The sequence below is a fragment of the Oncorhynchus keta genome, chromosome 19 (genome assembly GCF_023373465.1).
Source record: "Oncorhynchus keta strain PuntledgeMale-10-30-2019 chromosome 19, Oket_V2, whole genome shotgun sequence".
NCBI lineage: Eukaryota > Metazoa > Chordata > Actinopteri > Salmoniformes > Salmonidae > Oncorhynchus > Oncorhynchus keta.
In genome coordinates this window covers 12,464,389-12,486,888 of record NC_068439.1, presented here as the reverse complement: position 1 = coordinate 12,486,888, position 22,500 = coordinate 12,464,389, and the positions used below count along the sequence as shown (strand labels likewise).

At 46.1% G+C, this 22,500-nt stretch overlaps 3 protein-coding genes and 1 long non-coding RNA gene across 37 annotated transcripts in view; all 4 read left to right on the top strand.

The window, feature by feature from the left end:
• The window catches only part of LOC127909234 (uncharacterized), a 3,167-nt gene extending 1,456 nt beyond the window's left edge, over positions 1-1,711 (top strand). For 11 of the 27 annotated variants that reach the window (XM_052469627.1, XM_052469633.1, XM_052469642.1 and 8 more), the window contains one exon: positions 1-672. This exon is cut by the window's left edge and continues 60 nt beyond it. In XM_052469627.1, coding sequence (XP_052325587.1) covers positions 1-672 — 672 coding nt within the window. The other 16 variants (XM_052469644.1, XM_052469640.1, XM_052469635.1 and 13 more) reach the window with 11 other exon arrangements.
• LOC118372806 (rap guanine nucleotide exchange factor 5) overlaps positions 1-6,538 on the top strand; it is a 95,988-nt gene extending 89,450 nt beyond the window's left edge. The window contains exons 21-25 of the mRNA XM_052471803.1: positions 1,697-1,840; positions 1,974-2,024; positions 2,907-3,059; positions 3,252-3,306; positions 3,403-6,538. Of these exons, the coding sequence (XP_052327763.1) occupies positions 1,697-1,840; positions 1,974-2,024; positions 2,907-3,059; positions 3,252-3,306; positions 3,403-3,521 (522 nt within the window). The 3' untranslated portion in view covers positions 3,522-6,538. The remainder of the gene's footprint in view (positions 1-1,696; positions 1,841-1,973; positions 2,025-2,906; positions 3,060-3,251; positions 3,307-3,402) is intronic.
• Positions 6,539-7,453: 915 nt separating this feature from the next.
• LOC118376570 (cell division cycle-associated 7-like protein) overlaps positions 7,454-22,500 on the top strand; it is a 26,094-nt gene continuing 11,047 nt past the window's right edge. Inside the window, exons 1-7 of one of the 2 annotated variants that reach the window (XM_035763276.2) lie at positions 7,454-7,606; positions 18,088-18,213; positions 18,705-18,845; positions 18,972-19,066; positions 19,179-19,419; positions 19,586-19,639; positions 22,320-22,500. The exon at positions 22,320-22,500 is cut by the window's right edge and continues 2 nt beyond it. In XM_035763276.2, coding sequence (XP_035619169.1) covers positions 7,589-7,606; positions 18,088-18,213; positions 18,705-18,845; positions 18,972-19,066; positions 19,179-19,419; positions 19,586-19,639; positions 22,320-22,500 — 856 coding nt within the window. In that variant the 5' untranslated portion in view covers positions 7,454-7,588. Of the gene's footprint in view, positions 7,607-8,192; positions 8,345-18,087; positions 18,214-18,704; positions 18,846-18,971; positions 19,067-19,178; positions 19,420-19,585; positions 19,640-22,319 lie in introns of those variants that run through there. The other variant, XM_035763277.2, reaches the window with a different exon arrangement.
• LOC127909232 (uncharacterized) lies at positions 19,956-21,170 on the top strand. 7 transcript variants are annotated; one of them, XR_008070329.1, is made up of 4 exons: positions 19,956-20,097; positions 20,204-20,251; positions 20,300-20,912; positions 20,966-21,170. It is a non-coding gene; the product is annotated as an uncharacterized LOC127909232 (long non-coding RNA). The 7 variants fall into 7 exon arrangements; XR_008070331.1 differs by having other exon boundaries at positions 20,180-20,251; positions 20,324-20,912; XR_008070328.1 differs by having other exon boundaries at positions 20,180-20,251.

The following is a 22,500-nucleotide window of genomic DNA, read 5'->3' as shown; positions in this document are numbered from 1 at the left end:
GCCCTTGTTTATACCTTCTTAACAGCACTATCAACAAGGCAGGTCCTACAGGTCCTAGTTTCTACCTTCTTAACAACACTATCAACAAGGCAGGTCCTACAGGCCCTAGTTTCTACCTTCTTAACAGCACTATCAACAAGGCAGGTCCTACAGGCCCTAGTTTCTACCTTCTTAACAGCACTATCAACAAGGCAGGTCCTACAGGTCCTAGTTTATACCTTCTTAACAGCACTATCAACAAGGCAGGTCCTACAGGTCCTAGTTTCTACCTTCTTAACAACACTATCAACAAGGCAAGTCCTACAGGCCCTAGTTTCTACCTTCTTAACAGCACTATCAACAAGGCAGGTCCTACAGGTCCTAGTTTCTACCTTCTTAACAGCACTATCAACAAGGCAGGTCCTACAGGCCCTAGTTTCTACCTTCTTAACAGCACTATCAACAAGGCAGGTCCTACAGGTCCTAGTTTCTACCTTCTTAACAACACTATCAACAAGGCAGGTCCTACAGGCCCTAGTTTCTACCTTCTTAACAACACTATCAACAAGGCAGGTCCTACAGGCCCTAGTTTCTACCTTCTTAACAACACTATCAACAAGGCAGGTCCTACAGGCCCTAGTTTCTACCTTCTTAACAGCACTATCAACAAGGCAGGTGAGTCTTTCTGGGTAAGTCTTTCTGGGTAAGTCTCTAAGAGTGATTACAGCTGTGAGTCTTTCTGGGTATTATATATTTATGTATTTCACTTTCAATAAATTAGCAATCATTTATAAAAACATGTTTTAATTTTGTCATTACGGGGTATTGTGTGTATAGTGCAGTCAGTAACTATTCAGGCGCCACATTTTGTTAAGTAACAGTCCTATTCTAAAATTGATTACATTTATTTTTTCCCTCATAAATCTACATACAATAACCCATAGGGCCAAAGCGAAAACAGGTTTTTAGACATTTTTGGAGACTTGAAATTGAGCTCAGGTACATCTACATCTAGTTTCTACACCTTGATTGGAGTCCACCTGTGGTAAATTCAATTGATTGGACATGATTTGGAAAGTCACACACCTGTCTATATAAGGTCCCACAGTTGACAGTGCATGTCAGAGCAAAAACCAAACCATGATGCCGAAGGAATTGTCCGTAGAGCTCCGAGACAGGATTGTGTCGAGACACAGATCTGGGGAAGGGTACCCAAAAATGTCTGCAGCATTGAAGGTCCCCAAGAACACAGTGGCCTCCATCATTCTTAAATGGAAGACGTTTTGTACCACCGGGACTCTTCCTAGAGCTGGCCGCCCGGCCAAACTGACCAATCGGGGAGAAGGGTCTTGTTCTCTTGGAACTCCAGAGTTCCTCTGTAGAGAAAGGTTCAGCTTAAAACAGGACAACAACCCTAAGCACTCAGCCAAGACAATGCAGGAGTGGCTTCGGGATAAGTCTCTCAATGTCCTTGAGTGGCCCACTCAGAGCCTGGACTTCAACCCGATCTAACATCTCTGTAGAGACTTGAAAAATGGCTGTGCAGCAACGCTCCCCATCCAACCTGACAGAGCTTGAGAGGATCTACAGAGTAGAATGGGAGAAACTCCCCAAATACAGGTGTGCCAAGCTTGTAGCGTCATACCCACAAAAAAAAAATCTATTTAATCCATTTTGATTTCAGACTGTAAGACAACAAAATGTGGAATAAGAGTAGAGGTGTGAATACTTTCTGAAGGTTCTGTGTAATTCCTCTTTTGTGTTGTTCAGCTGTAAGGCCCAGAGGAACCTGAACTCAGCATTTGCCATCATCATGGGACTAAACACTGCAGCTGTCAGTAGACTCAATATAACCTGGGAGGTAAGGGAGACAGACAGAAACAGTGTGTGGGTGTGGCTGTGGCTGTGGCTGTGGGTGTGGCTGTGGGTGTGTGGCTGTGGGTGTGTGGCTGTGGGTGTGGGTGTGTAACTCTGTTCCCTCTGTTTACGTTCAGAAGGTTCCGGGGAAATTCAAGAAGATTTTCTCAGAACTGGAGTTGATCACAGTAAGACTCATTCTCATTGGTTTATTAAAGTAATATTCTTCTTGACAAAGCTGGTGTAAAATAGTTAGGAAGACTTAACAAATGAATTCACAAATGTCAAGGCTATTGGCGTAACAGTCTTTCAGTTCAAATCCACATTACCCTAAGCCTAACCTCTGACCTGAAATCCCTTACCTTACACTGACTCCTAAGCCAAACCTCTGACCTGAAATCCCTTACCATACACTGACTCCTAACCCTAAGCCAAACCTCTGACCTGACTCCTAAACCCTAACTTCTCTCTCTCTGTCTCTGTCTCTGTCTGTCTCTATCTCTGTCTCCTCTCTCTCTCTCTCTCTCTCTCTCTCTCTCTCTCTCTCTCTCTCTCTCTCTCTCTCTCTCTCTCTCTCTCTCTCTCTCTCTCTCTCTCTCTCTCTCTCTCTCTCTCTCTGTGTCTCTGTCTCTCTCTGTCTCCTCTCTCTCTGTCTGTCTCTGTCTGTCTCTGTCTCTCTGTCTCCTCTCTTTTTGTCTGTCTCCTCTCCCTCTCCGTCTCTGTCTCTCTCTGTCTCCTCTCTCTCTCTCTCTCTCTCTCTCTCTCTCTCTCTGTCTGTCTCTGTCTGTCTCTGTCTCTCTGTCTCCTCTCTTTTTGTCTGTCTCCTCTCCCTCTCCGTCTCTGTCTCTCTCTGTCTCCTCTCTCTGTCTCTCTCTCTCTCTGTCTCTGTCTCCTCTGTCTGTCTCTGTCTGTCTCTGTCTCTCTGTCTCCTCTCTTTTTGTCTGTCTCCTCTCCCTCTCTGTCTCTGTCTCCTCTCTCTCTCTCTGTCTATGTCTCTTGTCTCTGCCTCTCTCTCTGTCTCTGTCTCCTCTCTCTGTCTCCTCTCCCTCTCTGTCTCTCTCTCTCTCCAGGACCCGTCTCTGAACCATAAAGCCTACAGAGATGCCTTCAAGAAGATGAAGCCTCCTAAGATCCCTTTCATGCCCCTGCTGTTGAAAGACATCACCTTCATCCACGAGGGAAACAAAACCTTTCAGGACAACCTGGTGAACTTCCAGAAACTGGTGAGGCGTGTGTGTGTGTGTGTGCGTGTGCGTGTGTGCGTGCGTGCGTGTGTGTGTGTGTGTGTGTGTGTGTGTGTGTGTGTGTGCGTGCGTGCGTGCGTGCGTGCGCGTGCGTGCGCGCGCGTGCGTCTGTCTGTGTGTTATAACCATTACCCTGGTGACTGACTCTCTTGTATGCCCTGACCCCCTCAGCACATGATCGCCGACATAGTGCGTCTGATTCACCACTGCCAAAGCGACCAACTGGGTACGTTGTGTGCGTGTGTTTGTTTGTTTGTTTGTGTGTTTGTGCGTCTGTGTTAATATATACTGTATATACCTGATCTGTGTGTCTGTCTCCTAGGTAACGAGGTGGTGGGCAGTGACAATCCTGAGGTCAGGGCGAGTGTTCACCACTTACACATCATCGACAATCAACAGACACTCTTTCAACTGTCACACAAACTGGAGCCACGCGCCTGAACACACACACTCCCAGAGGAACTTTTGACCTCCACAGAACCACAGAAAATACACTTCCTGTATCAAAGGTGCCATGCGAGCCACTGTCTCTCAGCCAATCACAGTTCAACATCCTGAAATAGCCAGCCAACCACACTTCAGAAGACTGTTTCAGCCAGCCAACCACAGAGCTGCACACTGAGGCGGCGTTCAGACTGAAAATGAATATCTGGCAAAACCTAAATTCAGATTTTTTTTTTTTTCGGATTTTTCTATGAGGGTCAAACGTTGACGGATGAGAAAGCCTTTGAAGAGGACAGGCAGCCATTCGTTATTGTTCTGTGGTGAATACAGTCGTTAAGCTACTCTCCAGTTACTGAGACTGCATGTTGTTCTGTTTCTGCTCTGAAATGAACCGTCAGTTTCACTGTATTGAGGATCGTCGGTAGGGGAAACGGTCATGTGACTGCAGATATTAATGGATGGTATAAATGTACAGTGTGTATATATGGACAGAGTAGACATACAGTAGATGTGTACTGTGTGTATATATGGACAGAGTAGACATACAGTAGATGTGTACTGTGTGTGTATATATGGACAGAGTAGACATACAGTAGATGTGTACTGTGTGTGTATATATGGACAGAGTAGACATACAGTAGATGTGTACTGTGTGTGTATATGGACAGAGTAGACATACAGTAGATGTGTACTGTGTGTATATATGGACAGAGTAGACATACAGTAGATGTGTACTGTGTGTGTATATATGGACAGAGTAGACATACAGTAGATGTGTACTGTGTGTGTATATATGGACAGAGTAGACATACAGTAGATGTGTACTGTGTGTGTATATGGACAGAGTAGACATACAGTAGATGTGTACTGTGTGTATATATGGACAGAGTAGACATACAGTAGATGTGTACTGTGTGTGTATATATGGACAGAGTAGACATACAGTAGATGTGTACTGTGTGTGTATATGGACAGAGTAGACATACAGTAGATGTGTACTGTGTGTATATATGGACAGAGTAGACATACAGTAGATGTGTACTGTGTGTGTGTTCAGGCCACATGGTGAGCCTCTGGATGTTGCCAAATGCCCAGATGGGAAAGAGATGCCATATTCGGTTATACAGACGCACGGCTTTTCACATGTCTCCATAGTAACAACAACAGCCTGGTCCTGCCATACCATAAAAGGTCATAACATTACACATTGTTATTAGATGTTATAACATGGTATTATAGAGAGTTATTATATTGTTGTTACACTTTTACTGACTGAAGAGATTGTTCTGTTATTTCAATGCCTGTTACACACAGATTTCACTAAGCAACGTGGCCTGGGTTCAATCCCAGCCAATGCATTTTACACTGATCTAGAACATTACCCCGTTAAGGCTTGGCGTAGTCACACTGACTGATCTAGAACATTATTCTGTTAAGGCTTGGCGTAGTCACACTGACTGATCTAGAACATTACTCTGTTAAGGCTTGGCATCATCACACTGACTGATCTAGAACATTACTCTGTTAAGGCTTGGCGTAGTCACACTGACTGATCTAGAACATTACTCTGTTAAGGCTTGGCGTAGTCACACTGACTGATCTAGAACATTACTCTGTTAAGGCTTGGCGTAGTCACACTGACTGATCTAGAACATTACTCTGTTAAGGCTTGGCGTAGTCACACTGACTGATCTAGAACATTACTCTGTTAAGGCTTGGCATAGTCACACTAGTACATGCACATGTATCTACAGTATTCAGGTGTTTAGGAGCAGGGCAGCACTGCTATAAGACTATTTATTGTGATAGTGACTGTATTTATGTTTCTCTAAAGGAGACAGACTGTGACGGTCCTGTGTGCCAGATGAGACGGCAGCTGTATAAAGACAATAATAAAAGTGTAAAGCTATACAGGGTAACGGTGAGATGTGTAAAGATAGTGAACTGTGTATACAAAGGTTTTAAGTTGGAGCTGAAATGCTGGAATGTTTCAAACAGGAGACAAGGAAATGATTGTTACTGTCCTGTGTGATGTCAAAATGGGGGGAGGGGCAACAGAGGGAAAAAAAGAACCAATGAAAAAGCGAGTTTTGTTGTTGTTTTCTTGCCGTGGTCATGACGATGTAAAGTTCTGTTTTAAAGAATGTTGTTGTGTTTGCATGACGTGAAGACCCCATGAGATCACAATGCAAGACCACAGATCCTATTCTATAATGCCCTACGTTTGACCAGAACCCATGTGGCCCTGGTCAGAGTAGTGTACTATATTATAGGGAATTAGGGAGCTCTGGTTAAAAGTAGTGTACGATATAAGCCAGGGAATAGTGTGCCATTTCAGATTTGCTATAAGGCTTTATTCTTCTGTAATATTGTTGACTTGTTAATATGGATAATGTTATTACTATAATGTAGGGTTTCCCAACCCTTTCCTCAGGTACTGACAGATATTTCACATTTTAGTTTTAACCCTAAACTGCCAGCCAGGTTCAGTTCGTCAACTAATCATCCACCCTTTAACTAATTGAATCAGGTATGTCAGTTCAGGGTTAAATATGAAACGTTTAGGGGAGGCCAGAGAAAATAGTTGGGAAACACTGCTATAATGTTATTATTATTATTTTATTATGATGTTTGAGATGTTATTATGTATCAGTTTAAAAGTAGACTCCCCAATATGACATCATAAAGGAGCGGGTCAACTGCTTATAAGCAACATCATCATCAACAGAATTCAATGCTGCCACTATTGGCTCTGCAACTATTGTCTCCAAATTGTGCCCTCCCTTGAGGAGATTTGAATGCTGTTGTTGTTATTGTTTCTGTTTCCCCGCTGTATATGATGCCATATTGCTGAGTGTACCTTTAGGGAAAAGAGAAACACAGAGCAATATGCCCCTAACTGCTGAAGCCACTCGTCTTTTCTAAAGAGCGTTTTACTACATAAAAGTTTTACTTGAGATGATGAATAAATTATAGGTTTTATGTCATATTAAACATTGTGTCGCTGGTCACAAGCTCTGTGAATATATGAGAGAGGAAGAGTAGAGAAAAAGAGTGGGAGGGAGGGAGGAGTGGGGGAGGAAGATAAGGAGGGAGGAGGAATACGGAGGGAGGAGGTTAAGGAGGGAGGAGGATAAGGAGGGAGGAGTGGGGGGAGGAAGATAAGAAGGGAGGAGGAATAAGGAGGGAGGAGGTTAAGGAGGGAGGAGGATAAGGAGGGAGGAAGATAAGGAGGGAGGAGGTTAAGGAGGGAGGAGTGGGGGAGGAGGATAAGGAGGGAGGAGTGGGGAGAAGGATAAGGAGGGAGGAGTAGTGGAGAGAGAATGTAGTTTCTGCACTATGGAATACTTTTTTCTAAATAAGATTATGTTCCTAGTCACTTTTAAAAAGAAACCCAAAAGGCAATAATACCAAACATCATCAGGAGATAATACATATTTGTTGTAGCATGACAGAGATTTGTTTAATGTAGTCTTAATGTACTCTGATCCAAAAGCAATTAGGCCCAGATGCAATTTTGCTACAATCATGTACTGTCTTTGATATTACTTATTGCAGACAGACAGCACGTGCAGTACAGCTGTTACGTTATTTGTTACAAGAACAGAACGTTAAAAAAAAAGGTTAGACAGTGTGGTCACAGATGGAGCAATGACAATGGGTTAGTTATTAAAAATCTGTGGTGTGGTTCTGTTAGGCCCACATGGTATTTTTGCCGCGAAACTGTGGAGAGGGCGGGATTCGGACTGTTCCATTCTGTATACGGGGGGAGTTATAAAGATACTCAGAGCAGAAACTCATTGTAATCATAATACAACTTAATTCACTCTCACTGTCGTTTTCTAACGACTTATACATACAATTCAAATATTCTGGGCTCACAAAAAAAATATTATTAAGCCTGGAAACATATTTGAACTAAACTCGAAACTCAACTACTCCCCTGCTTTTTGAGACAAGTACCTGAACTCGTGTTGTTTTTTAAAACCATTCATTCATTGATTTTGTTGAGTGAACTGCATGACTTCTGAGAGAAAGAAAAGCCGTCTCTCAAACGAGTTAAAATGCTGTTATCAACAAAGGTAAGTTATGTTTAACAGTTGCAACTTTTATATCGTCCCGTTTAGCTAAAACACTGAGGAAATAGCTATACACATGATACGTCTTGGTGGTATTGTCCAATCCAGGGACCGAAGGCCATTTGCTCCACTTTGGACCAAAACTAAGGAATAGGATAAATTATGTCATTAAATGCCCAGTTGCGAATTTCATAAAATGAAGTATTGATAGCTTGTGTCATAGCTAGATATCAGTGCTACAGTATTTTAATGTGAAAATGGCATTGGCAAAACATTTGGTCCATTGTTTACCTTCTGTTAGTGGGCCACTCTCATTCACACTACGATGCCGCTGCTCTGTAATGGCCTGATCACCTGTCCATCATCAGACTACTAAATTCCATATTATAAGGAGATCAGAGCCAGCACAGTATGGCAGTGCTCTCTGTACGCCAGTGTGAAAAGGCTATTATCTATTACAGTGTAGCTTTATCACCTATGTATAGGGGAAACTATAGGATATTTTATAGGAAGTTCATTTTAAGTGTCTTTGGTTTTAAAGCGTCAATGAGCAGTTCAAATAAAAGCGTACTCTGCCCGTGTTTCGCTAAAAAGCTGAGGGATGGGGCTGAAGAAAGTTAACCTCTCTTAAAATCATAGACAGAGCTCTGATGCGAGGACTTTTAACATTCATGCCAGTGATGGAGTCATGTCCTTAGTGTTCCAGTCCGAGTCTTTTATACGCGAGTCACGAGTTCCTTGGTAAGTTAGTGCTAAAAGCTGCGGTCCAACCAGTTTTTATTTATTACACTGTTGCACATTTGTAAGGCTACATAGATAATACAGCTATCTAACATTTGTAAGGCTACATAGATAATACAGCTATCTAACATTTGTAAGGCTACATAGATAATACAGCTATCTAACATTTGTAAGGCTACATAGATAATACAGCTATCTAACATTTGTAAGGCTACATAGATAATACAGCTATCTAACATTTGTAAGGCTACATAGATAATACAGCTATCTAACATTTGTAAGGCTACATAGATAATACAGCTATCTAACATTTGTAAGGCTACATAGATAATACAGCTATCTAACATTTGTAAGGCTACATAGATAATACAGCTATCTAACATTTGTAAGGCTACATAGATAATACAGCTATCTAACATTTGTAAGGCTACATAGATAATACAGCTATCTAACATTTGCTGTTGTAGCTAGTATGTTGAATTATGCATAAGATGTATTTTTTTGACAAGTCTCAACCGGACATATCGCATTGTATTCGTCACATATTTCTAAACAATAGACTAGCAGTGAAATGCGTACACACGGGCCGTTCCCAACAATGCAGAGAGAAAGAAAATAGAGCGATAATAGAAAAGTAAAACATAATAATAATAATAATAATAGATTGGCTGTATACACTGGGTACTAGTACCAAGTTGATGTGCAGGGGTACGAGGTAATTGACGTAGATATTTACATATAACTATGAATAAAGTGACATAATAAACATTATCAGCAGCGTCTGTGATGAGAGAGAACTTAGTGCAATAAGGGTCAGCAGGTAGTCCAGGTAGGTATTTGGTTAACTATTTAACTATTTATCAGTCTCATGGCTTGGGGGTAGAAGCTGTTCAGGGTCCTGTTGGATCCAGACTTGGTGCATCAGTACTGCTTGCCGTGCGGGAGCACAGAGAACAGTCTGACCTGGGGGGCTGGAGTCTTATACAATTTTTAGGGCGTTCCTCTGACACCGCCTGATATAGAGGTCCTGGATGGCAGGAAGCTCGGCCCCAGTGATGTACTGGGCTGTCCCTTGTAGCGCCTTGCGGTCAGATACCAAGCTGTTGCCATACCAGGAGGTGATGCAGCCAGTCAAGATGCTCTCAATGGTGCAGCTGTAGAACTTTTTGAGGATCTGAGGGCATGTCATGGCAAATAATGTCCCCTGGCCAAAAAGTGTCCCGCTCTGCATCACAATGGGATTCGATAAACTATTAGCGTCCGTTGCTATATCAACGGTGTGATGGCCTAATGATTAGAATTGTGGAGATCATTACAGCCATAATGACGTTCTTTTCATCATTGCTATGCAAACAAGGCCCTTTGCTATGACAATTACGCTGTTCTAAACAAGTTTTGTTTAGCTAATAAAATGAAAACATTACTTCAAACTACTTTTGGGTACCTCGTTAACATTACAACATGAAATCCAATGGCAAAGAAAACATGTAATCTGCTTGTTGCATGAAATCAAATCAAAGTTTTTGTCACGTGCACCGAATACAACAGGTGTAGGTAGACCTTACAGTGAAATGCTACCTTACCTTAAATGCTGCTCTAACCAAGAGTGTGTGTGTGTGTGTGTGTGTGTAGGTAAGTAAAGAAATAAAACAACAGTAGAAAGACGTTTGAAAATAAGAGTATCAAGTCTGTATACAGACACCTGTTAGTCAGGCTTATTGAGGTAGGATGTACATGTAGGTATTGTTAAAGTGACTATGCAAATATGATGAACAGAGAGCAGCAGCAGTGTAAAAAGAGGGGTTGGCGGGACACACTGCAGATAGTCCGGTTAGACAATGTGTAAAGTTACTAACCTTACAAAGTCCACTCCATTCATATGCAAATCATGATTTTATTTTAACCTTCCCTTATCTACATTGAAATAATATCATTTCAGTAGTCTGCTAGTATGATTCATTTTTGTTCTATCTCGCATAGCTCATTAATACACCCTTGTGGTTGAACGATATATATATAGATATAGATATAGATAGATAGATAGAGATAGATCTATTGTAGGTCTTTAGGAAACAACAATGAATAATGTGGAACAATAATGTGGAACAAATAAATACCATAAAAGGATATGTTACAATAATGAACCCCTTGTGAAACGGCTGTGAAAACCAACCTGGCAATATTTAAGATTTTCAGATGTAAACTTTTGTATTTTTTGGCAGGGTTGTGTCATTAATTTATTTTCACAGATTTCTTCTTTTTTTTGTACACTCACATGGCAATCGTAGACTAAAAAAATGGAATTCTGGTGTGTGGAATATTGAGGTGGTTACCGTGTGGGTGGGATGTTCTGCCTGTTCTCAACTGTCCGTAATAGGCTGAGAGGCTGGACTGAGGGCTTGTAGGCCTGTTGTAAGGCAGGTCCTCACCAGACATCACCGGCAACAACGTTGCCTATGGGCACAAACCCACCGTTGCTGGACCAGACAGGACTGGCAAAAAGTGCTCTTCACTGACGAGTCGCGGTTTTGTCTCACTAGGGGTGATGGTCGGATTCGTGTTTATTGTTGAAGGAATGAGCGTTACACCGAGGCCTGTACTCTGGAGCGGGATCGATTTGGAGGTGGAGGGTCCGTCATAGTCTGGGGCGGTGTGTCACAGCATCATCGGACTGAGCTTGTTGTCATTTCAGGAAACCTCAACGCTGTGCGTTACAGGGAAGACATCCTCCTCCCTCATGTGGTACCCTTCCTGCAGGCTCATCCTGACATGACCCTCCAGCATGACAATGCCACCAGCCATACTGCTCGTTCTGTGCGTGATTTCCTGCGAGACAGGAATGTCAGTGTTCTGCCATGGCCAGCGAAGAGCCCGGATCTCAATCACATTGAGCACGTCTGGAACCTGTTGGATTGGAGGGTGAGGGCTAGGGCCATCCCCCTCCCCCCAGAAATGTCCGGGAACTTGCAGGTGCCTTGGTGGAAGAGTGGGGTAACATCTCACAGCAAGAACTGGCAAATCTGGTGCAGTCCATGAGGAGGAGATGCACTGCAGTACTTAATGCAGCTGGTGGCCACACCAGATACTGACTGTTACTTTTGCTTTTATGTCTCAGTTGATGAATCTTGTTATGTTCATACAAATATGTACACATGTTAAGTTTGCTGAAAATAAATGCAGTTGACAGTGAGAGCAGTGTTTTTTTGCTGAGTTTATGATTGACTACAATATATGCTATAATTGTATATACAATTGCATTGTTTCCCTCAGTCAACAGCTGCAGCTCTCATCCGAACTCGGTGCTGTTGTGTGCAAAGAGAACTACCTTCAGGTTGTTCTCCCACCCTTCCTGGTACCAATCAAGGGACTTGCCCATGGCAGTCTTTCTTGAGGGTCTGATTGGTCCATTCATCAAACCTGGAGGGGGGGGGGGCGATATCTATTGACAATGTAAGATATTGAAATATGTCTGATTTACGTACCATACAAAAAGTAATTGTAAAACTAAATAAAAGAAACCATTGGTGACAGAATATAATCTATAACAGCCGTACCTTGTTCCAGCGTTCATGACGTCGGTCACTCAGGATGACCTCGAGAGAACAGATGTCCGTCATCTCCTTGGCGGTGGCCGCCAGTCTCGGTCACTCTGGATGACCTCGAGAGAACAGATGTCCGTCATCTCCTTGGCGGTGGCCGCCAGTCTCGGTCACTCAGGATGACCTCGAGAGAACAGATGTCTGTCATCTCCTTGGCGGTGGCCGCCAGTCTCGGTCACTCAGGATGACCTCGAGAGAACAGATGTCTGTCATCTCCTTGGCGGTGGCCGCCAGTCTCGGTCACTCAGGATGACCTCAAGAGAACAGATGTCCGTCATCGCCTTGGCGGTGGCCGCCAGTCTCGGTCACTCAGGATGACCTCAAGAGAACAGATGTCAGTCATCTCCTTGGCGGTGGCCGCCAGTCTCGGTCACTCAGGATGACCTCAAGAGAACAGATGTCCGTCATCTCCTTGGCGGTGGCCGCCAGTCTCGGTCACTCAGGATGACCTCGAGAGAACAGATGTCCGTCATCTCCTTGGCGGTGGCCGCCAGTCTCGGTCACTCAGGATGACCTCGAGAGAACAGATGTCCGTCATCGCCTTGGCGGTGGCCGCCAGTCTCGGTCACTCAGGATGACCTCGAGAGAACAGATGTCCGTCATCTCCTTGGCGGTGGCCGCCAGTCTCGGTCACTCAGGATGACCTCGAGAGAACAGATGTCCGTCATCTTGGCGGTGGCCGCCAGTCTCGGTCACTCAGGATGACCTCGAGAGAACAGATGTCCGTCATCTCCTTGGCGGTGGCCGCCAGTCTCGGTCACTCAGGATGACCTCGAGAGAACAGATGTCCGTCATCTCCTTGGCGGTGGCCGCCAGTCTCGGTCACTCTGGATGACCTCGAGAGAACAGATGTCCGTCATCTCCTTGGCAGTGGCCGCCAGTCTCGGTCACTCTGGATGACCTCGAGAGAACAGATGTCCGTCATCTCCTTGGCGGTGGCCGCCAGTCTCGGTCACTCTGGATGACCTCGAGAGAACAGATGTCCGTCATCTCCTTGGCGGTGGCCGCCAGTCTCGGTCACTCTGGATGACCTCGAGAGAACAGATGTCCGTCATCTCCTTGGCGGTGGCCGCCAGTCTCGGTCACTCTGGATGACCTCGAGAGAACAGATGTCCGTCATCTCCTTGGCGGTGGCCGCCAGTCTCGGTCACTCTGGATGACCTCGAGAGAACAGATGTCCGTCATCTCCTTGGCGGTGGCCGCCAGTCTCGGTCACTCAGGATGACCTCAAGAGAACAGATGTCCGTCATCTCCTTGGCGGTGGCCGCCAGTCTCGGTCACTCTGGATGACCTCGAGAGAACAGATGTCCGTCATCTCCTTGGCGGTGGCCGCCAGTCTCGGTCACTCTGGATGACCTCGAGAGAACAGATGTCCGTCATCTCCTTGGCGGTGGCCGCCAGTCTCGGTCACTCAGGATGACCTCAAGAGAACAGATGTCCGTCATCTCCTTGGCGGTGGCCGCCAGTCTCGGTCACTCTGGATGACCTCAAGAGAACAGATGTCCGTCATCTCCTTGGCGGTGGCCGCCAGTCTCGGTCACTCAGGATGACCTCAAGAGAACAGATGTCCGTCATCTCCTTGGCGGTGGCCGCCAGTCTCGGTCACTCAGGATGACCTCGAGAAAACAGATGTCCGTCATCTCCTTGGCGGTGGCCTCGCCAGTCTCGGTCACTCAGGATGACCTCGAGAGAACAGATGTCCGTCATCTCCTTGGCGGTGGCCTCGCCAGTCTCGGTCACTCAGGATGACCTCGAGAGAACAGATGTCCGTCATCTCCTTGGCGGTGGCCTCGCCAGTCTCGGTCACTCAGGATGACCTCAAGAGAACAGATGTCCGTCATCTCCTTGGCGGTGGCCTCGCCAGTCTCGGTCACTCAGGATGACCTCAAGAGAACAGATGTCCGTCATCTCCTTGGCGGTGGCCGCCAGTCTCGGTCACTCAGGATGACCTCAAGAGAACAGATGTTCGTCATCTCCTTGGCGGTGGCCGCCAGTCTCGGTCACTCAGGATGACCTCAAGAGAACAGATGTCCGTCATCTCCTTGGCGGTGACCTCGCCAGTCTCGGTCACTCAGGATGACCTCAAGAGAACAGATGTCCGTCATCTCCTTGGCGGTGGCCGCCAGTCTCGGTCACTCAGGATGACCTCGAGAGAACAGATGTCCGTCATCTCCTTGGCGATGGCCTCGCCAGTCTCGGTCACTCAGGATGACCTCGAGAAAACAGATGTCCGTCATCTCCTTGGCGGTGGCCTCGCCAGTCTCGGTCACTCAGGATGACCTCGAGAGAACAGATGTCCGTCATCTCCTTGGCGATGGCCTCGCCAGTCTCGTCCTTGACGGGTATCATACAAAATGAAAAAAATAAATGTTCGGTTCCAAGCACCCTTTTTTTTAATGGGTTTTACAGAAGGGAATTTATAGTTAAGCACGTTCTCTTCCTGTACTGACCTTAATGGTTGTTGGCTCCACCCACTTGGTAAAGTGGTCGGTCGCCGTCAGACACCAGCTGTTGCCATTCCTGGATTTCGTGAAGGGTCCGACGAGGTCCGCCCCAAACATTTAAAGTGTTCGAGAGAAGATGACTTTATTCTTACCTGTATCTGTGTCATACAGTAGGCAGATGTTCATACATGTAAGGATACTGACACACATACATTCTATAATATTGAACTCTGCTGTGGTCAAAATAAAGCAACCATCGCAAAAAAACTTATCAGGGCAAAATTTGAATTGGGACACTTACATGTGCCGTGGTAAAACATCTTTGATGGGCTTCAACTCCGGCGCCAACTTCTGGCAGGTTAGACAGGCCACTGACCTTCTCTCCCTTTGTTTTTTTTCTCTCTTTTTTCTCTCTCTCTCTCTCTCTCTCTCTCTCTCTCTCTGTTAGTTACCATAATTGCTTACTATCCATTTGATCAGGTTTAACTTTATAGCTAGACACCAATGTGACAGACGTATAACTATATCAGTGGAGGCTGCTGATGGTATCAACCAAATGGAAACCACGTGTTTGATACCATTCCATTTACTCCATTACAGACATTATGAGCCATCCTCCCCTCAACAGCCTCCACTGAAGTATATGTATAGCTAGCAACATGTAGATGACCAACTAGCTTGTTGAAAAATGGTTGTACATAGCTAAATCCGTCCAGTTATCTAATAGAAGTTCATTTCTCTGAATGTTGTACCCGTTTTCGAGATCAGTGGTGCCTTCATAGTACCTCGCCTCGTTGACAAGATGAAATTAAATCTCCTTTGAGGGATGCCATTGAAGTGCAAGCTACATACAAACAGTAACACTTACAGTAGCTAGCTAACGTTAGCTAAATAAAACTGTCTGGCTAGCAGACAAGGCAGGCTGAGGTAAATAAGTAGAAATAAGTAGAACTACAGTAGCTAGCAACGTCAATCTAAAAATAGATTAAATAATTTCTTCCTATTTCACAGTATTTTCTTTATATAGACAAATGTATTGTATTTTCGGTCTTCTGAAACGGCAGGTAGTCAGCAGGTTGTCACCGTCAAAAACAACATCCTTGGAGAACAATTCTGAGGTAATAATTTTGCATGGACTGGGCGAGTGCTTATGCGGTGAAATAGAACTAGGACTGCCCGCGTCCTCCTTCCTTCGCGACCACTACGAGGTCAAATGGAGCCAAGCAACCAGCATAGCAGTGGATGCTTAGGTTCAATACCTAATCCGGTATGAATTTTGCAAATTCTAGCAACAGCCCTAGCAACAGAAGCTAAAACTCATTGAATCCCATTGTGATGCAGGTTGTGGACAAAACATTTTTACATGACAGGCCCATGCCAAATCTTTTCAGCCTCCTGAGAGGGAAAAGGTGTTGTCTAGCCCTTTTCATGACTATTGTTGTGTGTGGACCATGATCGATCCTTAGTGATGTGGACACCGAGGAACTTGAAGCTCACAATCCGCTCCATTACAGCCCTGTCGATGTGAATGGGGACGTGCTCGGGCCCCTGTTTCTTGTAGTCCACGATCAGCTCCTTTGTCGGGCTGACGTTGAGGGAGAGGTTGTTGTTCTGGCACCACACTGCCAGGTCTCTGACCTCCCTATAGGCTGTCTCATCACCATCTGTGATCAGGCCTACCACTGCCACTTTGTTATCAAACTTAATGATGGTGTTGGAGTCATGTGCAGCCACACAGTTGTGGGTGAACAGGAAGTACAAGAGGGGACTAAGCACTCAACCCTGAGGGCCGTGTTGAGGGTCAGCGTGGCAGATGTGTTGTTGCCTACCCTTACCACCTGGGGGTGGACCGTCAGGAAGTCCAGGATCCAGTTGCAGAGGGAGATATTCAGTCCCAGGGTCCTTAGCTTAGTGATGCGCTTGGAGGGCACTATGGTGTTGAACACTGAGCTGTAGTCAATGAACAGCATTCTCACATACTGGAGTCCAATAGAGATGGCGTCATCTTTGGATCTTTTGGGGCGGTATGCAAATTGGAGTGGGTCCTGGGTGTCTGGGATGATGGTGTTGCCATGACCAGCCTTTCACAGCATTTCATAGCTAAAGATGTGGGTGCTATGGGGCGGTAGTCATTTAGACAGGTTGCCTTGGCATTCTTAGGCACAAGGACTATGGTGGTCTGCTTGAAACATGTAGGTATTACAGATTGGGTCAGGGAGAGGTTGAAAATGTCAGTGAAGACACTTGCCAGCTGGTCAGCGCATGCTCTGAGTACACATCCTGGTATTCTGTCTGGCCTTGTGATTGTCAACCTGTTTAAAGGTCTTATTCACATCGGCTATGGAGAGCGTGCTCACACAGTTGCCCAGAACAGCTGGTGCTCTCATGCATGATTCAGTGTTGCTTACCTCAACGCGAACATAGAAGTCATTCAGCTCGTCTGGTAGGCTCGCGTCACTGTGCAGCTCGCTGCTGGGTTTCCTTTTTGTAATCCATGATAGTTTGCAAGCCACATCCGACGGGCTTCAGAGCCGGTTTCGATCTTAGTCCTGTATTGACACTTTGCTTGTCGGATGGTGTAACAGGATTTATTATAAACGCCCGGATTAGTGTCCCACTCCTTGAAAGTGTCAGCTCAGTGCGTAATCCATGGCTCGTAATCCATGGCTTCTGGTTGGGATATGTACGTACGGTTATTGTGGGGACGTTGTCGATGTACTTATTAATGAAGCCGTTGACTGTGGTAAACTCTTCAGTGCCATTGGATGAATCCCGGAACATATTCTAGTCTACGCTATTGAAACAGTCCTGTAGTTTAGCATCTGCTTCATCGGATCACTTCCGTTTTGAGCACGTCACTGGTACTTCCTGTTTGAGCTATTGCTGGTAAGCAGGAATCGGGCGGATAGTCAAGTGGAGTCATGAAAATCGTGACTTCGCTCTGTGTCCTGGACTTGAGTATTACAACACTGATCCATGCCATCAAAATGATAGTTTTAACCATGTTGTAAGGCTTTACGCTGAATGTAAAGAACATTTAAGGACACCTTCCTAATATTGAGTTGAGCACCCCCCTTTTGCCCTCAGAACAGTCTCAATTCATCAGAGCATGGACTCTACAAGGTGTCCTAACTGTTCCACAGGGATGCTGGCCCATGTGGACTCCAATGCTTCCCACAGTTGTCAAGTTGGTTGGATGTCCTTTGGGTGGTGGACCATTCTTGATACACACGGAAAACTGTTGAGAGTGTGAAACTCGGCAGCGTTGCAGTTCTTGACACAAACCAGTGTTCCTGACACCTACTACCATACCCCGTTCAAAGGCTCACAAGCCATGTCTCAAGGCTCAAAAATCCCCTTCATCTACACTGATTGAAGTGGATTTATCAAGTGACATCAATAAGGGGTCATAGCTTTCACCTGGTCTGTCTGTCATGGAAAGAGCAGGTGGTCTTAATGTTACCACCCCGTATTCTTCATATAGTGTTTGTTTACATTTACAATGTTTACAAACATTGAAGTAAAACAAGCTTATATTTTGGGTTCTGATGGGGTACGACAGTTAAACTAAGCTCATGAAGCATTTAGAAGATATATTCTTTAAGAATCAATAGGTGCATTTCAGTAATTGAAAATGCAAATAATGTATGTATCAAATGCAGATTGCCCCTTTTTTAATCTGTTGCCCCTCCTCCCCTAGACCCCCAGGGCCCTGGCGGCCATCTTTGAGAGTCCCAGTGATGACGAGGACTTCCTGGGTTTCGCCGTGCCAGTGCTGAGTGACAGCGAGTCAGACAGCCTAGCCTCTGAGGACTCTGGGAAGCCGGTTGGTAGCTGCTGATCATTACACCCTCCCCCCACACACACACCCTCCCCCCCCCACACACACACACACACTCCCCCCACACACACACACTCCCCCCACACACACCCTCCCCCCCCACACACACCCTCCCCCCACACACACACACACCCTCCCCCCACACACACACCCTCCCCCCCCACACACACACACACACCCTCCCCCCCACACACACACACACCCTCCCCCACACACACACACACACCCTCCCCCACACACACACACACACCCTCCCCCCACACACACACACACACACACACACACCCTCCCCCACACACACACACACACACACACACCCTCCCCCACACACACACACACACACACACCCTCCCCCACACACACACACACACACACACACACCCTCCCCCCCACACACACACACACTGCAATCCTTGTTTCTTTATTCTGCTACAGTTAGCCATTGAAATAATCATTCCATCTCTCCCTCTCTCCAGGCCATGTCTTTCAGGTCAAAGTTTGTGACCTCGGAGTTGATTAGTCTGTTTAGCCATTCTGACAATGAAGGGGAGGAGTTTGAGGGCTTCAGTGAGGAAGAGGAGGAGAAGAGGGGTTCCAGAAGCAGGACGAAGGCTATGGTGAGACCTAACTTGTTCTCTCGTGTCCTGTTCTGTCTCCTGTTCTCTCCAGTGGGATGTGCGTATGAAGATTCTTGGTTATAACATGACTCATCTTTCTTCTTTTCTCTCATTCTGCCGTTCCAGTGCATAGCGGAGGAGAGTGATGAGGACACAGGGTTCTACTCTGAGGGGGAGGAGCCAGACACACACAAGAGGAAGAGTCTCTGTGTTGCCTTCAGGTGTGTGTACCTGTGTGTCCGGGTTTTCGTTAGCCGGCTTCTTGCTTTTTAGCCTGGAAGTACCAGTCGGTGGAAATATATTTTTTTAATTATACTGATAATTCTGCTTCAGGTTTCCCACAAAAAGACTCTCTGCCCAGAAAGGGGAGGCGCCAATCAACGCCGCCCCTCCGGAGAGGAGAACCAATGAGAGGCTGCATCTAAAAAGGGGTTTGTCTCAGGAGTCCAGTGGGACGGAGACACAGGGTCAGAAACCGCCCCCCAAAAAAGGGACGGTAGGAAAAGAGAAGATTGAGGTCGAGTCTCGGGTTCTAAATAAACGAGCCAAGAACATCCAGGAGAACAAAGCCATGGTACATAACCTCTAACCCTTGACCGGGGTCGTCGTGTCCCTCAGTCAGAAATACTACTGAACCCAAACCCTCTTTTTTTTTCACTCCTCTGATTCCTGTCTCTTGTTGTTATTGTGTGTATTTAAATGTCTTCTCAGCTTCTGGTTTGTTGTTGTTGTCCTCCTAGTTGGCCAAGCTGTTTGCTGACCTGACCAACATGTCTGAAACCTCGTCTCCTACCGTGAGTACATTGCACACTAGACTGAGCTACAGTTTGTTCGACATTTAATTTACAGGCTCATTCCACCAAGTGAGGTGCCTTTTCTGAGTAATGTAACACGTTTTAGATTCTGGTAATACTAATTAACTTGGTTTTTTTTTTTCACAAAATGTTAACATTCTGTGATTTAAAGAGCACGTGTTTAATTTTTTTTTTAAACAAACCTGTTTTCCTGTCTGAAAAGATAGGGGGAAAAACGTTAACTGACAAATATAAAGTAACAGGGTTGACGACTTCATCTTAAATCATCCATAAATCCCCTTGTGGCAGGTAGGGAATGGAAGCGTGTTGCAGGTAGGGAATGGAAGCGTGTTGTGTTGCAGGTAGGGAATGGAAGCGTGTTGCAGGTAGGGAATGGAAGCGTGTTGCAGGTAGGGAATGGAAGCGTGTTGCAGGTAGGGAATGGAAGCGTGTTGCAGGTAGGGAATGGAAGCGTGTTGTGTTGCAGGTAGGGAATGGAAGCGTGTTGCAGGTAGGGAATGGAAGTGTGTTGTGTTGCAGGTAGGGAATGGAAGCGTGTTGCAGGTAGGGAATGGAAGCGTGTTGCAGGTAGGGAATGGAAGCGTGTTGCAGGTAGGGAATGGAAGTGTGTTGCAGGTAGGGAATGGAAGTGTGTTGCAGGTAGGGAATGGAAGCGTGTTGCAGGTAGGGAATGGAAGCGTGTTGCAGGTAGGGAATGGAAGCGTGTTGCAGGTAGGGAATGGAAGCGTGTTGCAGGTAGGGAATGGAAGCGTGTTGTGTGGCAGGTAGGGAATGGAAGCGTGTTGTGTGGCAGGTAGGGAATGGAAGCGTGTTGTGTGGCAGGTAGGGAATGGAAGCGTGTTGTGTGGCAGGTAGGGAATGGAAGCGTGTTGCAGGTAGGGAATGGAAGCGTGTTGGGTGGCAGGTAGGGAATGGAAGCGTGTTGTGTGGCAGGTAGGGAATGGAAGCGTGTTGTGTGGCAGGTAGAGAATGGAAGCGTGTTGTGTGGCAGGTAGGGAATGGAAGCGTGTTGTGTGGCAGGTAGGGAATGGAAGCGTGTTGTGTGGCAGGTAGGGAATGGAAGCGTGTTGTGTGGCAGGTAGAGAATGGAAGCGTGTCGTGTGGCAGGTAGAGAATGGAAGCGTGTCGCGTGGCAGGTAGAGAATGGAAGCGTGTCGCGTGGCAGGTAGGGAATGGAAGCGTGTCGCGTGGCAGGTAGGGAATGGAAGCGTGTCGCGTGGCAGGTAGGGAATGGAAGCGTGTCGTGTGGCAGGTAGGGAATGGAAGCGTGTTGCAGGTAGAGAATGGAAGCGTGTCGCGTGGCAGGTAGGGAATGGAAGCGTGTCGTGTGGCAGGTAGGGAATGGAAGCGTGTCGTGTGGCAGGTAGGGAATGGAAGCGTGTCGTGTGGCAGGTAGGGAATGGAAGCGTGTCGTGTGGCAGGTAGGGAATGGAAGCGTGTCGTGTGGCAGGTAGGGAATGGAAGCGTGTTGTGTGGCAGGTAGAGAATGGAAGCGTGTCGTGTGGCAGGTAGGGAATGGAAGCGTGTGGCAGGTAGGGCAAAATAAATAAAGGTGAAATAAAAACTAATTGTATGCAAGCATCACAATTGTTTTATTTATTGTTAACATTTTGAAAGAATAATTTAACAAAACAAAAATACAAGTTCAGTTCACGTAACAGGGTTGATTTTAATGTTTGTATTTTTTTTATTTTAATGAATCACTAATCACACAATCAATAATAAGCATCAAAATAACTAGGGCTTTACAATGCTGGTGCAAACCTGGGTTAAAATCTTCCTAGAAATCACAGGACACTTTTAGCAAGTATAAAATATATTTCAGATTTATTGAATTTTCCATGTGGCCTATTTTTTTACATTTATTTTGCCTTTTATTTAACCAGGCAAGTCAGTTAAAGAACAAATACTTATTTACAATGATGCCCTGGGAACAGTGGGTTAACTGCCTGTTCAGGGGAACAGTGGGTTAACTGCCTTGTTCAGGGGAACAGTGGGTTAACTGCCTGTTCAGGGGAACAGTGGGTTAACTGCCTGTTCAGGGGAACAGTGGGTTAACTGCCTGTTCATTGGAACAGTGGGTTAACTGCCTGTTCAGGGGCAGAACAACAGATTTGTACCTTGTCATCTTGGCGGTTTGAACTTGCAATCTTCCGGTTACTAGTCCAACGCTCTAACCACAAGGCTACCCTGCCTGTGGCCTAATATTTAAGGTCACTTCATTTAATATAATATTGGTGGACGATTTCTACTTAAAATATCAAAGGGATCCCAGGCTGTGTCACAACCGGCTGTGACCGGGAGTCCCATGGGGCGGCTCACAATTGGCCCAGCGTCTTCCGGGTTAGGGGAGGGTTTGACAACGGGGGGTTTACTTGGCTCGTCGCACTCTAGCGACTCATTGTGGCGAGCAGTGCGCCTGCAGGCTGACCCTGTTTGTACAGTGTTTCCTCAGACACGTTGGTAGGGCTGGGCTCCGGGTTAAGCGTTGTGTGTTAAGAAACGTGGCTTGGCGGGTCGTGTTTCGGAGGAAGCATGACTCGAGCTTCGCCTCTCCCGAGCATGTTGGGAGTTGCAGCGATGAGACAAGATCGGTGACTCATGACTTCTGGGTGTTGTGGTCCTGACTGTTGCGTTGTGGGTGTTTGTTCTGTTCCAGAAGAAGAGGCGTGTGAGTGAGAAGCCGCCCCCTCGTAGACGAGGTGTGTGTGAGGGCAGCGAGAGGAGGAACCCATCGCGTGCGGCCAGACCGCCAGAGAAGTTCGGGGTGGAGGAGAGCGGTACCTCCCCTTCACGACACCACAGATCCGTGAGGACGATAGACGTCGGGAAACTACTGG